The sequence below is a fragment of the Lineus longissimus genome, chromosome 8 (assembly GCF_910592395.1).
Source record: "Lineus longissimus chromosome 8, tnLinLong1.2, whole genome shotgun sequence".
NCBI classification, from domain to species: domain Eukaryota; kingdom Metazoa; phylum Nemertea; class Pilidiophora; order Heteronemertea; family Lineidae; genus Lineus; species Lineus longissimus.
In genome coordinates this window covers 7,520,056-7,536,374 of record NC_088315.1, presented here as the reverse complement: position 1 = coordinate 7,536,374, position 16,319 = coordinate 7,520,056, and the positions used below count along the sequence as shown (strand labels likewise).

Below are 16,319 nucleotides of genomic sequence, written 5' to 3'. Positions count from 1 at the left end.
GTGGTCGCATCCGACCCTTCACTGCCAACGTAGTTCAAAAAAATTCCTCGGTTGATCATTACTTAATTAGAATTTATCCTTACAATGACACTATAGTAAAGCAAGTTAATGGTAATCAGTAGTTTTTGAGAAAGAAAAATAATGGATTAAAGCTACATTCTGCACAATCTCCCGGGCGACTAAACGAGGCCGATCCACTGCATCTGGAGTGTAATCACCAGGCGCAGTATGCGCCAATGCCATCTGATGGGACAAGTTGGTACCAATCTAAGAGAAGAGGGGGGCGTCTCATAGGCCATGCCGACTTGGGAGCAGTGAATGTCAAGTAATCATTGTCAACCTTAGACACGTCCCATTATGACCATTGTTGGCCAGCGATTGTTACCATTGTTGAGAGGTGACTGGCGAGCCAACTGTGGGAGAGGCAGTAAGTCGAGTGAGACAGGCTTGTGATCGATGATCACCATTGTTGAGAGATGACTGGCGAGCCAACTGAGGAGAGATAGTAGGTCGAGTGAGACAGGCTTGGCAACGATGATCACCATTGACGACGCTTGGAGATTGCATTCTGCATTGCGCATTATTACGGGTGAAGTCAAGGTATTCCCTGAACTACTTTTTGTTACTATATATAGAGTTTCCGCGAATGCGAAGGTATTGCATCAGAAAATCTTTAAGCAAACTTTCACACCCATGTCGACATGCATGTGGTCACATTTGGCGGTCCTTTTGAAATCCTTTCAAATATCCAGATTTTTTCCCGAAATATCTCGAGCGATGGACTTATTAGCTCAGTGTCTCAATCGATCAAAAATTATTACCTTTGATTGATGATAGATAATTATCTCGATCACCCATGGCCATGCCATGCAGTAGGCCTATGATGTAAAAGGAACTGGCTTTCGAACCGCCACGGTGCATGGGGCCATTTTTTCCGGTCTTATTCACACCGTCAGAAACACGTTACGGTGAAAGGTACCGCACCGTGATGGTGCAAATAATACGGAGTGAATAATGGTGGGTAAGGAAAGTAGGCCTATCATGATTGAGGTGGTGTTTGTTTGTGACGAGTGTTGGAAGTGCCTTTACTCCTGGCTCCGGGTGTGGGTAGGGTCCTTGACTTCTAGCCAGGCCAGCCAGCCCTGTCAAGGTACGAATAGCCACGGCCTATTTAAAATCTTGATTGAGCGAGAGTCAGTCGATCGAGATAATCTCTCGGTCTTCTCCGGGAACAGGTTGGGACACGATTCCCCATGTAGAGCTACAAATCTTCATTCCCTTCACAGATTGCTAACAACGCAAGAAATTTTGCTCTGAGATTATTGGAACTAAAACACCAACTTGAATTTCTCTAGAATAGTTTATTCATTTATACTATATTATTGTTGCACATTGCACGCGTCCTCGAGATTAGGACCTCTTATGAAAGCACCAATCAGCAAGGTACAAACGCCCCTTGTTAAACCCCAAACATCGACACCCAAGAGAAAATAGACCTATACACTATATTCAATTGCCTTATACACAAGAATCTCAGAAAGTTGGATAATACAATGTAATGTACAAAGAGACTTGGGACATTCAGATGTACACATAGGAAGGGGAATATACAGTGTGACAATGGTTTTGTCCAACTTCAGTTACAACAAGAAATACAGACAGCCATCGCCATGTTGTGTAAGCAGCCTCATTTTATGAATCCTATCCGGTCTCCAGCAGAAATCAAACTTGAATGTGAGCGTTACTCCGAATGAGAGTCTTGTGTTGATATTAACAGATCAGATGCTATTAATTCCCATAATTAATCTGGCTACACAGGCTAAAGCTCATTAAACTGTAGTTCAAAACAGCGACTTCAAAGATGGTCAGTGTAAAGCATTTTGCATACCACATGGACCCCAATTTCATCGGTAGCCAAAGAAAAGTGAAGCACCTTTAACGTGAAGAGAATGTACATGTAGAACCATCTCATTACTGGTAATTCCAACGCATCCAATTCATAATTGGTCTCATCACTATAAGCGAAAGACAGCAATTCAGAATATTTTGTTCATATCGACATATAGGCCTACAGGACAGTGAAGACTAGATGTGAGCATGCCAAGATCCGACCTCCTATTTGGGATTAGAATAATATTACAGGCTGCAGACTGCAAGCAAATCAGGTGAAATCATAGCAGTGACAAACTTTTCTTTATTCAAAATGCCACCAAACTTTAAAAGCGGCTTCAATAGGTGGATCAGTAATATAGTGGTTATAGTTGCAGGATCATAATCAGGAGGTCACGGGTTCAGCTATTGGCAGGATCACCACCCTTTTGTTTTAGTGTCCTTGAGGAAGACGCCTCACTCCAATTTGTTTCATCTAAAATGAGACGTGTAACCAAGGTTCCTTGCACCCAATGCCTTTGCCAGGGCATGCACCACACCTCACTGAATGAGCAACATACAAAGCTTTGACACATGCTCACGCCAAAGACGGAGTAACTACGCCAGTAAGCCCAAATGGCACCTAACGGTAGTGGCACACAAAATGCTTGTACCCTTTGGGAGGAATACTCCTTGGCAAAAATGCCGCGCATATGCTCAACTAGCTTCTATGATCGCACCCATTTTGATTGCGCAGCTGCAGCAGGATTCAATTTTTACATTCACACTACAGTACAGGTAGTATCAAGACAAAAGACAATCTCTACTCATATAATTTAGTATCTCGTACCGGTACTATAATACAACTGGTCAAACCAAATGTATGCCACCAAACACAAGACTAATTGGAGGCAGCTAATGTAATGAAATCTCATGATACTGGATCTCGCGTAGTATAATATTCTATTACCACAGTGAAGGCCGAACACCACGGTAGACTTCTGCGGCTGCATTCATTCAATCATGGGCCTGTATTATTGGTGAAAAAGGCACACTTTAAATAAAGACTCAATCTACAAGACCTTTGACCCCCCACATCCTATATTTACAGAATATACTCTTGATACCACCGATATAAAATATATACATATTTGGTCTGAAGGTGCCAGTATAGGACATCTGGCTTCTACCAACATGAATACAGTAAACTGGGACATTTTCATTGCACTTTTTCTTCCAGAAAGTTTTGAAGAAAACTTTTTCTGCCAATTTGTAGATTTCTGATGAACCATAAGGAAGTTCCTTTGAAACAATTATTGTCCATTAGGTTGTCACAAAAAGCTCTTGAATAGTTCCAGGTTTACAGTACTGTGTCCTTATCATTTCACAGCCTAGCAAATAAAAACCTTTTAGAGTTTTAATCTTGGCGCACAACGGGAAGTTCTCAAGTTTAATCTTTTCACCGAGGGCATATGACAACTTTACACACTGAGAGGAGGGTGCAGGATTACAATCTTCCTTCGGTTTTGTTTGTTACATGTATGACTCGGAGAATATGTTATTCAAACATAATTTGTCCATGGCTATAGGTGGCGTCACACAGTGCTGCTGCTACGTTCCACCTGCACTATTGCTGCCTCGACATGTGCTGAGCGAGCGTTTGAAGTCTTGGAAAATCTGGAAGTGGAGGTAAATAATTATAAAAGATCTATAGGAAAGTATCAAGTTTCTGGTCAGATACACTTTACCATGTAAGGCTGAAGCTACAAAGGGTTTGGTACACTTATATTTGCAACTTATCTCATCTTGCTATCTTCACTTCGCTCGTAAAAATGATCGTTACTTTGTACTGTTGGCCCTCTGGTGGCTTGGCATATAGTACATGTACATACCTTGAGCACCCAGTTTCTATTTTGTAAACACTGATCCAGTATTTCGTGACCCTTCACCTCCGGGTTTTCTTCTTTGATTAAATCAACCTGAAAAGAGGACAGAATTCCATATACATTCTGGATTTCCAAGTTCACCAACCTCTCAACGGAGAACAAAACCTTCGACTGAAGGATGGTGTGGACATTTGATCAGAAACGAGAAGGATGAGACCTGTATTTTTACCAGAATGGGCTCTCTTGATGCTTGGCATCTCACCTCAATCTATCATTGTAGTTGGCACGTCTGCAAAGATTCTACGTTTGTTGCATTTGGTGCCCAAGGTTTGACAATTTCTTAATACATGCCACTTTCGACTTTTTTACAGTATTATTAGTTTCAGCCATTGGCATTGCATATGTGGCACTTCAGCTTGGTTTCGGATTTGACGTGGAATGGGAAACTCACCTTAGCTGTACACCTCTTGAATGTGGAGAACTTGAAATGATGAAGCCCATGATACGTTGATAAATAAGTGGCAGTAAGTTCACCAATCAGAAACTCCTGAAAATGACAAAACGCCTGTCATAATGCACAGTCAAAGGATATAATAGGTCAATGCTATTCTGGTATGTCTATGTCAGGTAAAAACAATGCCAGACCAAATCAATGCAATATTAAGCCTCAACTCTAAACTGCCAAATTTCATGCTGGTTCATCTTTATAATTCACAAATATCTTTACAATTTTCATTTTGGACGATTGCAAATGTTTTTCTTCATTCTTCAATTTTTAAGTTTCTAACAAGAATCCATGTCTTTTTCTACTCACATCTGATGGTGGACATTGTACATAATCAAGAGTATCTAATGTATGTAGATTGTATGGTGTCCCGTACAACTCCACGGATTTGATGGCCGGTTGTGAGTGATCTTGACACGCCTGACAAGCCTTGCTCAGCCCGAGCCTATCAACACAATTCATGTAAGGCCGCCGTTCAACAGATTCCTGTAATGCAAGGAAGACAACAAGTTTATAAGCAAGAGGCCACATATATCAAATGAGGCGGCACAGACTTTACTTGTTAGATATCTTTAAGTGGCCTCTACACATGAAAACCTACCCTGAATTTTTCGGTCCAATTGACTCTTCCTAAAATGCTCTCTTTATTTTTCTCAATTAAGGCGTCAACTTTCTGCAAAGGCTGAAGGTAAAAGTCCTCTCCCTCTTCCTGCACGACCTGCAGGAAACTCGCCTCCAGCGCTCGACTGATGAGTATTTGCATGTAGACGTTGAAGTCCTCCAAGAGAGGGTCGTCAGGCACCTGGCCGTTTGGTTGAGATTTTTGGATTATTTGAACAAGTTCATATGAATCGCTTTGTATGGTTTGCACTTGTATAGCTTTGTACTGATCCTTGAGCTCAGGGGACCAACTTGAGTACTGAAAATAAGATGAAGAACAGTTAACGATCTTAAATTGTTCCACTGGTACTGGGGGTACCGAAATGTCACTTCTTGAAATTTTTCAGCCAAAAAAAAGATGGTCAAAAGCACATTTTCAGGTGAAGTTAGGAGCACATAGGTATTTGTTCCTCTCTGATATTTCAGTCCATCTTGCTAAGCGGTTATCTAGCTAGTTCAAGCCAGATACAAATCAAGGTTCTTCCTCAATTCGATAGCAGGCCCAAGGAGACCAAGTCAGCCGAGAGTAAATTTTCTCCTTCGTCATTGTACTTACTGTAGAAAGCCCCTTATGGCACTTGATTCCCATATAGTCAAACGGTTCAAACTTCTGCAGTAAGCGGCCAGCATCGATCTTCCACACGGGGTAACTATTCCCTACTAACACCTTGTTCTCAACAACAAAGTCTCCTTTCTGAAAAAAAGAGCCATGTACTCAATGGTAAACTGAGAAACTAAAATCGAAACATGCACATTTAAAGACGTAGAATATTGTGCACGGAAGTGGAAGGACCCGGTATAGTCCGTTGATAGATTGACTTGGCGGCCTATTTACCAACTGTTAGAAATAGAATACAGTCATCTTACATGTAGAGGTATATTTTTGTTTTGATCAGCACAGGTTGGTCCACAGGTATGATGGACTCCTTTCGAGTCAATCATAAGCCAAAGGATGGGAGGACACTTTGATACACACACCAACTCATCCATACATGAGAATGACCTCACTAATTCAGGATATATTTGATCAAAGAGCGACTCACCTGAAACTTATGCGAGGCTCCATCTCTTGCTGCAAGCACACCACCAATCGTATTAATCACACCAACATTTTTGTAAGTCTTTGATCGTTTACTGAAAGTAAATAAACACAGATGAAAAGCAATTCTACTTCCCATATCAAGCAAGACAGCGTCATAATAAGATTTTCACTATGCAGCCCAAGGATTCCCTGAACACAGTGTAGCAAAATAATTCTGAAACAAGACAGACGAAGTCACTAAGAGGGTTTGACCCCTCTCCTCCAAGAAAGACACCTTGGATTCAGCCAAGCCGACATTGCATCTTTATTGGTTCCAGAAAGACAGTTTGGAGATCCCTCCCCTTGGCTAACTAAGCGACTGTCTTTCTAGATTCCAATTCATTTTGCACCGCTCTTTTAAAATATCAACTCATATTCTGGAGAGGGCTATCAGATGACCGCTGACTTTTATTAAGTGGTTTCACAGAGCTCTGGCGGTGCTTGGAGGAGACTGGTTGTGCCCATCTCTCGCTTCAACAATCACAGACAATTGCTTTGAATGAAGCACAACTCAACTCGTCCAAAGCACTTAATGCACTTGAAGATACAAGAGGGCTGGGCATGAGTGGAGAGAATTTCTCACACGTAGTTACCTGCTTTTACTTGATGAAGATTTACGATCTTTTTTATTCTTTCTACCCTTGTTGTCGTTATCAGAGTCGGAGCTGGGACGTCTTTTTGTTCCTTCCTGAAATGTCAAATGGACCATTTAGTGTTTCGATTTCTCAAGAGAAAGCAAGAATCAAATATAACACCTTGTTCTTGCGCGAACGGTCCCAATTTCTGATCGAGATTTTGTAATTGATGGCGTGATCTGGTGCACGTGCCGTGTTGGGTGTTGTTCCTAAAAGCTCACTTACCGTTTCAAAAGGCATCCACACTGGATCCTTATCCGAATCGTAACCCTTTTCAGAATCAGATGAACCACTGGTGTCACTTCCTTGCCACTTCTTTTTTCGCTTCTCTGAAAAGAATCATGTACATGTAGCAGTTTGCAGTGCTTCACTCCACCGCTGAACAATGATGTCATGGCCAAGTTCTTCCCAAAGATATACACACAACATACAGGAGGAGTTGGTCTACCTCAGGTTTCTACATTGAAAGGAGAATTGGGTTTACTTTTAGCTTCTTGCCATGACGCAATTTATCTATCACCTCAACACAATTTGGATAAAAATAAAGGGAATAAGTCCATTTTGGCAACCACAATACCTCGTGAAATATTAAGTGAGTCAACAATATTCTTCTCTTATACAAATATGCACAAGTTAAAGGAGGATCTGGCTTACTTTTATGTTTCTTTGCCTTGACTTTCTTTTCTTTGGTTTTCCTAGCTGCCAATATTCGTTTTTCCATCAACATGTCATCCTCATTGACGACCACATCATTACTTGGAAGAAAATCTGCATCATTATCGACAACAGTTTTTGGCTTTGTTGCCTTAGGCACAGGAGGGTTAATGGCAACACTCTTGCCCGCACCAGAACTCGCATGTTCCGTAGCTAAAAATGAGAATTGCTGCGAAGTCTCTGAAGTGGGATTATTCAGCACCTGTTCACTTTTAGAGTCATCGCTCAGATTTGATATAACATTTTGTACAGTATTACTGAACGCCATAGAGTTATCCTCGTCATCTGAGAATGTCACCGCAGGCACATCAATCGATTTATCCAGTGCTTTCATCTTCAGATCAGACTCAGCTATTAAGAGATTCGGAGACGCCTCGAACGTGTCCGGTTGAAGTCGAGGCGCCTCCGGTGTGAAGTTTTTTGGCAGCGTGATAGGTTTTTTACTGACTACACTATTTGTGATACACGATAACGTCTCCTGTTTGTTGCCTTGAAGGAAGCTGAGAAATGAGGACTGGAACGACGAGACACCAGTTCCCTTTTTCGGCACAACTGTTTGTTTGGGCCCCTCATTCAGAGGATCCCGCTGCAGGTGTGTGAACTCATCATCTTGGATTATCTCCGCCTGCTGGGGGACTTGGAAGCCTCGCTGCTGCACCGGCATCTCCTGCGGTGCCATGAAATACGCGCCAGGCATCTCCTTCTGTTCAGCTTTTGTTCGATTACGTTTTTGCTTTTGTTGTTTCTGAAACACTAGTTCGTTCTGATAAGTCATTGTGTCTAAATTGTGCAATGCGCCATGACCGAACCCCGTGTCCATTAACGCATTGGGATCTATTGTCTGTATGCTATCAACCGGTGACTCCAAGTCGTGGTGCATAGGATGATGTTCCAATACAAGAGGGGATGTATCAGTCCCATGTGCGGACAATGGCATCATGGCATCCCCCAATAATTGAGAAGGCGACATGAACGTTTCTTCATAACTGTTGGCCATATACATGGAAGTATCCGATTCAGACATGGAGTAGCGATCGTTCGGTTCGGACAACATATGGGTTGTAGTCATCGAATGATGGGGAGTTAACTGCTGATGGGATGTCATAGGATGTGGAGAAGTGAGAGGTGGAGGCGGTCCGGGATACATCATCTTCAGATCAGGCGTTTTTTCCTTCTTCTTACGGTTACGTGATCGTTTTGGCTTCGTCGTTGAATCAGCAACAGCTTGGACTGGGATGGGTACAGGCGGGACAGACGAACTGGCCATCTGGGGACTGGCCATTTGACCACTCATATGATTATGAGGACTGGCCATAGGAACTTGTGGACTGCCAACACTAATCGGGGAAGGCTGCATGGGACTAGGAGTACTTGCGACACCTCCCATGCCCTGGATCTTATTTTGAACCCTGATTGGGGAGGAACTAGCCATGTGGCTCTGAGCATCCGTGAGGTGCAACTTATCTTGGTTGCTCATGTTTGTAAACTCTTGTAATGACAAGCCAAAGTTATGAGTGTTCGAGTTATGTGATCGAGAGTTTGGAAGATTTGAAGGCGGGCTGACAGGATCATACGTTAATGGCTCAATATTGGATCCACTGGTGTAAGTGACAGTGTTACTTGGTGCAGAACTGAACCCTGATGATGCAGGATAGTAAGGGTTGTATTCGCTGATGCTATGTTGAGAATGCGACACCTGTGGCTTGCGCATGTGCGGCGAACTTGGATACGTAGATGGATTGGAGACTTGTGGAGATGACGGGTATGATGAGTGCCGGGGAAGGCTCGACTGGGACTGATTCATGGCTGGCTGCATCCCATGACCAGTAGTCCGTGGTACAGAGTTCATTAAACTCTGCGAATGTCCGCTACTCGTTCTTGACTTCTTAGCTGCAGACTGGTATTCAGACTTGACATGACTACGAGACTGAAACTCCTGTTTTGAGGGAAATTCAGGCTGCCGATAATCCGGTTTTACACTTGGAGCATGATATTCTTGTTTAGGAGGGAATTCAGAGCGATATTCTGGTTTTAGATGAAAGTCAGAATTATTAGGCCTACTTGATTGATAATCGCTCCTTGAACTGTGTTCAGTTCTGACAGGAAAATCACTCTTTGGTTGAAAATCGTTTTTCGGCTGATATTCTGGTTTCTGGTATGGGTTCCGCTGTATAGTGCTTGGGCGAGACCCCGAATGCGCAGGAGGTGGTTCTGGGGTCAGACTAAAAACTGACGTGGGCGATTCTGAAATGCTTCCAAATGGATTTGACGGTGGAGGCACAAAGTTTGATAATCCCCATGATGATTTGGCATCTGACGGTGTGGACACTGTGCCATAAGCCCCCGCCTCGGATGCAGTTTCCTTCATAGTATGAGGGTCCGTGTTAAACAAGGACTGTTTTGTCATCTGACTGTCCCCCAGTTGGTCGGGCAAGAAAATAGATTCGGGTAATCCATACATGTGCTGACTCGTGGGAGGCAAGGACTTGTAGGTTGGTGCGTTCGGAAAACCCTGTCCAAGCGAGTTCATTGTATCGAGAAGCTGGCTCATGGAACTGTGTACAGGGTGTCCATAGTTGAGATTAGGCAAACCGGGCATTCCCCTCGCTGGGCTGAGGGTGTGGGCTGGACCAAGTGAGGGTGACAGGGTGCCGAGACCTGACATACCTGGAAAAGAAGAGGAGACATATAAAGATGCCTTCAGTTTGTATCACAAATCTTTCTGCATATTGAACTTTCATAGGTATCAGATCTTTTCTGTGCCAGCATTTTTGAAAATGGATCAAGAGCTGTCATGGCAAACCATTAGTTCTGATGCCACTCATTAAGCTTACAGTTTAAGAGTTCAACAGACTTGGCTCAACACAACACATCTACCTTGTTCTTTGTGAGAACTTCTCACCACACAGCAAGTGATGGCAATACCACACTGGGCCATACAGTGACCATGCACCCAATGAAACAAATCCTGAACTGATTTGACCGATTTCCTATACTCACCTGGTGTCCCAATGCCCGACTGATCCAACAAACCCAGGTCGTATCTGTTGAGAGGTGCCGAGCCTCCTGCCATGCTAGCACCAGATGCGAGGCGACCATAAGCCTGGTTGTACTGGTTCCAGTGGTTTGGGTCCATTCTGGAGGACTTATCAAGCTGTACACAAGGTACTTAAGAGTATCTTCAACAAAAGCATCTGAAAAGATACAAAAGTAACGGTGAATTCCACACATAGTCACACGTGGATAGTTATGGTAGTAGGCCCTAGTGCTGTACTGGGTAATTGAGATGGCTGGCAGTCGGGTTGCGGTGGGATAATGATCGTTGAGTGACGGCGGAATGTTTATAGGCGATATCTACGGCTGTGTTTGTGTAACTATTGGTTTGGATTTAAGCATGGCGGAGGTGAATTTTAAGAGGGCGGCTGCAAATTTAACAGGGCGGGCTAATTTTAGACGGGGCGCATTTTCACTGCTCAAATTTAAACGGGGCACCAGCGCCCCATTTAAATGGCCTGGCGAGAACACTGATAGACGTTCTCATTGTACAATTTATCTCCCCAAGGGATGGCAACCAGTGACTTGAAAACGAACAGCAAACCTATACACTATCGAGAAAAACCTTATTTAGAATTCGGGCACGTCGGGAGAGAGACTGACCAATGAGTAACACCTCATCACATGGCAGACTTTTGTAATTCTGATAGTCTAAATGTTCCGGTTACATTCGAAAATGTGATTACATTCTATAGTAACTGATGAAGTCTTAACAATCAAGTCACAAACATGCCTCCTCCCTTCCAGATCCTAGTGGAACTGCACCGCACTTAAGAGTTATTCCGTGCACGCAATATCATATCAATTCAATATGGTAATTGACTAACAGCATACAGGCTACAACATAAACACTTGACATGTTCACAGCCGAAGCAGTCCCACTTGCATGACGAAGAGGGATCACTTGTCAACATGCTTGTCATCAGCATTCTTTTGCAAGGGAATTGCAAGTGCCAGCCAGCCGCATTTACTGAATACTGAAGTCGCATACAGATACTGTTGCTTGGGTAACTTTCAGAAGAGAGAGGGAATATGATTCTTACATGATGAGAGGTCACAATGTGATACCTGATGTAAATGTATGATAATTACATGTATGATGTATGATGTTCATGTACTTTAATAACTAAATTGCCCATGAAATTCTGAATTAGTAACTACATATAAATGAATATTTAATTAATATGTAGGTTGGATACTAAAATTAATTCTGCAAAGAATATTAAAATAGGCCTAAATATGTATTGTACGACATAATGGTTTGTAATTTAAGTACGCATAGTTCATGAGGGTACATTGTGGCGGTTTTAATTTAGAAATAGTGGAGAAATGATAATACATGTAAGTAACTATAAAGAACAACGCATGATTGATACATGTTGTCCTGACATAACCAGTGATATTCCACCTCTTGATATTCATATTTGTATACGAGGTAGGAGTATCAAAAAGATGGATACATGATTGATAAATTCATGAAAGACCACTATACACATGTGATGTCAGTTGTCACCAAATCAAAACTAGGCAGAAAAGATAGACACAAACAGTTTTTGCATCTGTCCATTCACAGACAGTAGATCTTAAAGATATCCAAACACTGAGAAAAAATACGATAGAACATCCAAACTTGTCTTACCACTACCAATGGCAATACCAGACGATGTATCGTCCCCCCCTAGTCAAAAGTAAAAGAAATCGGAGCACTCCTTACTCTAGACGGGCCAGTGAAAAGAATCCCAGCATCCAAATCAAGTGGCTTGATGTAAAACGTTTGATGATGAAAAAGATACGAGCAAATGTAGCTTTCAGGCTCAACTAAAATCATCCACACCAACCATGAGAACTCTGGCACTGAGAAATCAGTGGATGAAACACATTGTGAGTGAAGGACCTAATCCCAATTCACCAGCAGTATGCAAATATATCGGAGGATAATGGCTGTACATTTCAGCATTCAGACAGATTGAATTATACATCATACGGGGATGGGGAGTGCATGATGCCCAGAGCTGGTTGTGAATGGTGCTGGAGTGATGACTGGAACCAGTATTGACTGGTGCTGTTGGATTAATTTAATACAATCAATGCTTGTACATGTATTTTTGTGTTCGAGCAAACACGATGAGCAATGCAGATAAGTTTACAACATGTTGGGTCTGTTAACTGTGAGTTGGTTGTGTCATCTTTTGAGGTTTGGTAACGGAGAGCACCCGCAACAAGTTGGTTGTCAGAGGAGAGGGGAAGGACATGTGTAAGATGGCTTGATGCAGTGAAGCAGGATGATGGCAGCTCTTGGTGAATACTTGATGGAAACTGCCAGGGACAGCAGACAATGGTGAAGGTCCCTCGCACTTTTGTTGGCTTAAACTATCATGTTGCAGTTAACTAAATAAGGAATGGCAAGGCAGAACAAGAGAAGAAATATGTCTGAAATCTGCGTTTTAGTTTTGCAAGACAAGGAAATAAACAACAACACTCACATATACACTTTCAATTCCAGATTCAGGCAATGCCAGCTAAGCCCACAGACAGATACTAAAATACGACAAAATCGGATGAAATATCAACCCAATTCATTCAAACAAAACAAAGTGCTCAAGTGAAGTGGTAATGACAGATGGACTCTTCTCTGTGGGTGTATAGCCTGGAATGTTCATGTGCAGCACAGGTGGTGATGGTCGATGACGATAATAAAACGCCAGCTTACTGTTGGCGTTACCCCTATGCATGCAATGATGATTGACGATGCTGGGCATGATAATTGGTACCATGGAGATATTGTAACTAACAGACATAAGCCCTTCAAACAGACAGACATTGATGACTCACTCAGTCTCAGTCAACAGACATTCTTTCCATGTCTTTTCCCAAGACGTTATGTTACCTTCTTTCCCTGATACATTCGAATTTTCCCTCACAGACACAGGATTACAACTGCAGCACTAGTATCATAGTCGAGTGAACACTGTGCACTCCTATGTACTGATGTTCTGTACTGTTCTACATTGTACAGGTGGGACAATGACTCAATGAATCAACCACTCAACAGGCACAGCCACGTTTCCATGGTTATGTATTACTTTCCGGGTACATTCATACATGAAGAAATGTCAGATTAATTGTCGGCTTTCATCAATAACAAAACGTAGGTCGTATAACTTGATAGACGGGCTTGAACATTTGAAATTTTATTGTATAATTCTATGCCAGAATGCATTCAGGGAAAAGTCATACTCTACCAGTAGTCCAAAACTATCTCTGCTACTGTCTGTTATTCTGTTAAATATAGTTCATCATACAACTGCAATAGTTCAGAGCAATGGGATCTTAAGCCAATGATGGTCAAACAAGGTTTACAATTTCAGTCAATCAGTGGCTACGAATCCAACTTATATTCTCACCTCCATCAACAGATCAATTATTGAGACAGCATTTAGACAATCAAACATAGTAAAAAAAGCCCTTCAGGTACATCAAAAATGTCCTGCCTCTTTGCGAAATGGCACCAGATAAGATGTTGCCATGGCAACCCATCAATTACCATTTATGATTCAAATAATTGTAAAACATCTTAAGACTAAGAGTAAAGCTTTGTAGTTGCCATCGCCACAGCAAATCGCCACGACGACGAGAACATCGACATAAAAGGAAGACATAATGATGGGCATGGTGAAGAAATCGGCAGTATGTTGAGTATAGAACATCATGAAAGATGGATAGGAAGCCCTGAATGCAGAAGTGAAGCCCCATTTACTCGACTGTTGAATGGTGTGCGCAGTATTGCGGCTGTGTAAAGGTTTTAGATAATGGCAGAACTAACATTAGTCTTTATGCAAATGATTTACAGATGGCAATTGACATTGCACTTGCAGGTAGAATATGAGTAGATGTAATTTATGCATAAAATTAAAAATTGCCAATTGCCAATGTCATTGTCAGACAACAGACTCAGAGGCTGAGTAAATCTTTACTTCATACTGAATGACCGAAGCTGAGTTGTGTTGCAAAAGATTATAAAGTACAACAATTGCAGTTATTTTTGGTTGTGATCAGTGCAAGAAGGTATTTGCCACGCCCAAGGAGCGAAACCGTCACGTGACGTTGCTGAACCAACCCACTTGTTCCTTATTTGGCAATCGTGGTGACTGAGGTGATGGCTAGGACTTCAATGCCAGTTAGATGTAGACCTTGTTAGGGACTAGTGACTTGACTCAGCCTGGAGTCATCATGCTTTACTCTTGTAGATGTACATGTAGATAGTGTTTTTTTGAGATGAAAATAGAAGAGTGGAGCACCGAGCCCCTCTACATTGTAATTTGCATTAAGTGCTCCCTGACTTTTCAGAACAACTGACTGAATAGCGCATTTTCTATTACAGATGCTCTTTTTGTGAGTTCACCCTGTCCTTTTCTTTGCTCACTCCCAAAATCCCTGCACTTCCAAATTTCAGGATGAAACCTATGTAGGTCAAGAAAGTTGAAAAAAATTTGGATGTTATGAAGCCTTTCTATCTTCACTCATTTCTTGTTGTCCTAAGTCGAAACTCACCCAAAATCAATTCCGTCTGAGACAGGTATTAGGGTGGGTATTAATCATGCTTGATTGATCACAAAGTTTCATCGTGATTAATGCAAAACTGTTCCCTACAGTTTTAACACGACTACACACAACATGAAGACGTGGCAGCAGAAGCACTGAATTACACATAAAGCCAATCTGAAAGGTCTTGGTCACAGGATATAAATGAAAAACATGTTAATCAACTAATTTTAGTCACACTGTTCTTTGGTATAAGTCATCAGAGTTCTCCACTCCATGGATGCTTTTTGTCCAGGTACAGAAACCGGGAAAGCAATCACTTTTTCCATTTTAGCACCCAGACAAAGGTAGATGTCACCATCTTAAAATGGCGATGGCAAATGGGATGACATCCACTCTGGTGAAGCCTTTTTACAGTGTTTCCTCCAGAGGGAGGCCGGAGGAGGGCGGGGTTTGTCCCTCCTTTCAAAAAGTCAAAGGATGGAAATTTTGTGATTATGACTGGAAAATTGCATAGTTTGCCAATTGGCAGTTTCACCACTGACTCAGTGACTGTCACCCAATGGAATTTATACCTTTTACTTTTAGGATTAGGAAATACGTGATGATGAGGGTTAGGAGACGTGACATAGGCCTACCTCACCTGGGCTAGAGTAGGCTTGGTAAATGACGTCCGACTGTTTTAAAATTACGCAGTCGTACATACATTGGGGTAACCGGTAACAACGTATAAGATGCAAGCGCCAAGCCGAACGGGAACAACCTAAGTGACGAAGCGTTGAACATTTGGCAAATTGTTCTGACAACTCAACTGGCACTGCCGTGACAGTTTCACTAGTTCTCTTTTATTCATCCAACCTGACACTACACAGATTGGGCCTACAGATGAAAAGCAGTTTTACATACATTCTGTCAGTGTCACTTTTCAGGTCTGTGAAGTACAACCGTGATGTACATTCTACGTTATACACAGTATACACAGTGCATGTCATGATGTAGACCTACGATGTACGCAGGTGCCCTTCACCGTCTCGACAGACTGATCATGAGGGACCTGGAATTTCACTCTTTTCGACAGGATGCAGAATGTTTAAACATATAAATTTTGTTGATATTGAAAGATGAATAGATACTGCAGCGAACCGGGCTGGTATAGAAGATATAAATAGCTGGCAAATAGTATAATTTTAATGAAATGTTAAAGCAAAACAAACCTTATTTTCGGAGCGTGAAACGCCATATTGGATTTAATTACCCACAATTCCACAGGATTGAGCGCCTCATGAATAATCGGAAAGGAGCGAAAGAAGCTTCAAAAAGGAAGAAAATACCATTCAAGTGTATTGAATATGAGTAACTGACACCTTAGGTAT

General features: G+C 42.1%; 1 protein-coding gene across 2 annotated transcripts; it reads right to left on the bottom strand.

Annotated features, from left to right (window-relative positions):
- Window positions 1-1,341: 1,341 nt before the first annotated feature.
- LOC135492256 (uncharacterized) lies at window positions 1,342-16,205 on the bottom strand. 2 transcript variants are annotated; one of them, XM_064778601.1, is made up of 12 exons: window positions 16,161-16,205; window positions 10,351-10,544; window positions 7,291-10,017; window positions 6,862-6,965; window positions 6,595-6,689; window positions 5,964-6,054; window positions 5,477-5,614; window positions 4,862-5,179; window positions 4,570-4,746; window positions 4,207-4,302; window positions 3,762-3,848; window positions 1,342-3,546 (listed from the first exon to the last, which is right to left on the bottom strand). In XM_064778601.1, the coding sequence occupies exons 2-12, from the start codon at window positions 10,484-10,486 to the stop codon at window positions 3,481-3,483; spliced, it is 4,035 nt and encodes a 1,344-aa protein (XP_064634671.1). In that variant the 5' UTR covers window positions 10,487-10,544; window positions 16,161-16,205; the 3' UTR covers window positions 1,342-3,480. The 2 variants fall into 2 exon arrangements, with proteins under 2 accessions (XP_064634671.1, XP_064634673.1); XM_064778603.1 differs by lacking the exon at window positions 16,161-16,205 and adding an exon at window positions 12,888-13,020.
- Between the last annotated feature and the right edge of the window lie 114 nt (window positions 16,206-16,319).

Bases quoted from the DNA above. Each gene is read 5' to 3' on its own strand.
- LOC135492256 (XM_064778601.1), bottom strand. From the start codon at position 10,486: ATGGACCCAAACCACTGGAACCAGTACAACCAGGCTTATGGTCGCCTC. The intron at 4,303-4,569 runs GTGAGTAGAAAA...TGTCATTTTCAG, and splicing joins TACAATGTCCACCATCAGAT to GAGTTTCTGATTGGTGAACT. The intron at 3,849-4,206 runs GTGAGTTTCCCA...TCCTCTTTTCAG, and splicing joins TCAAGAGGTGTACAGCTAAG to GTTGATTTAATCAAAGAAGA.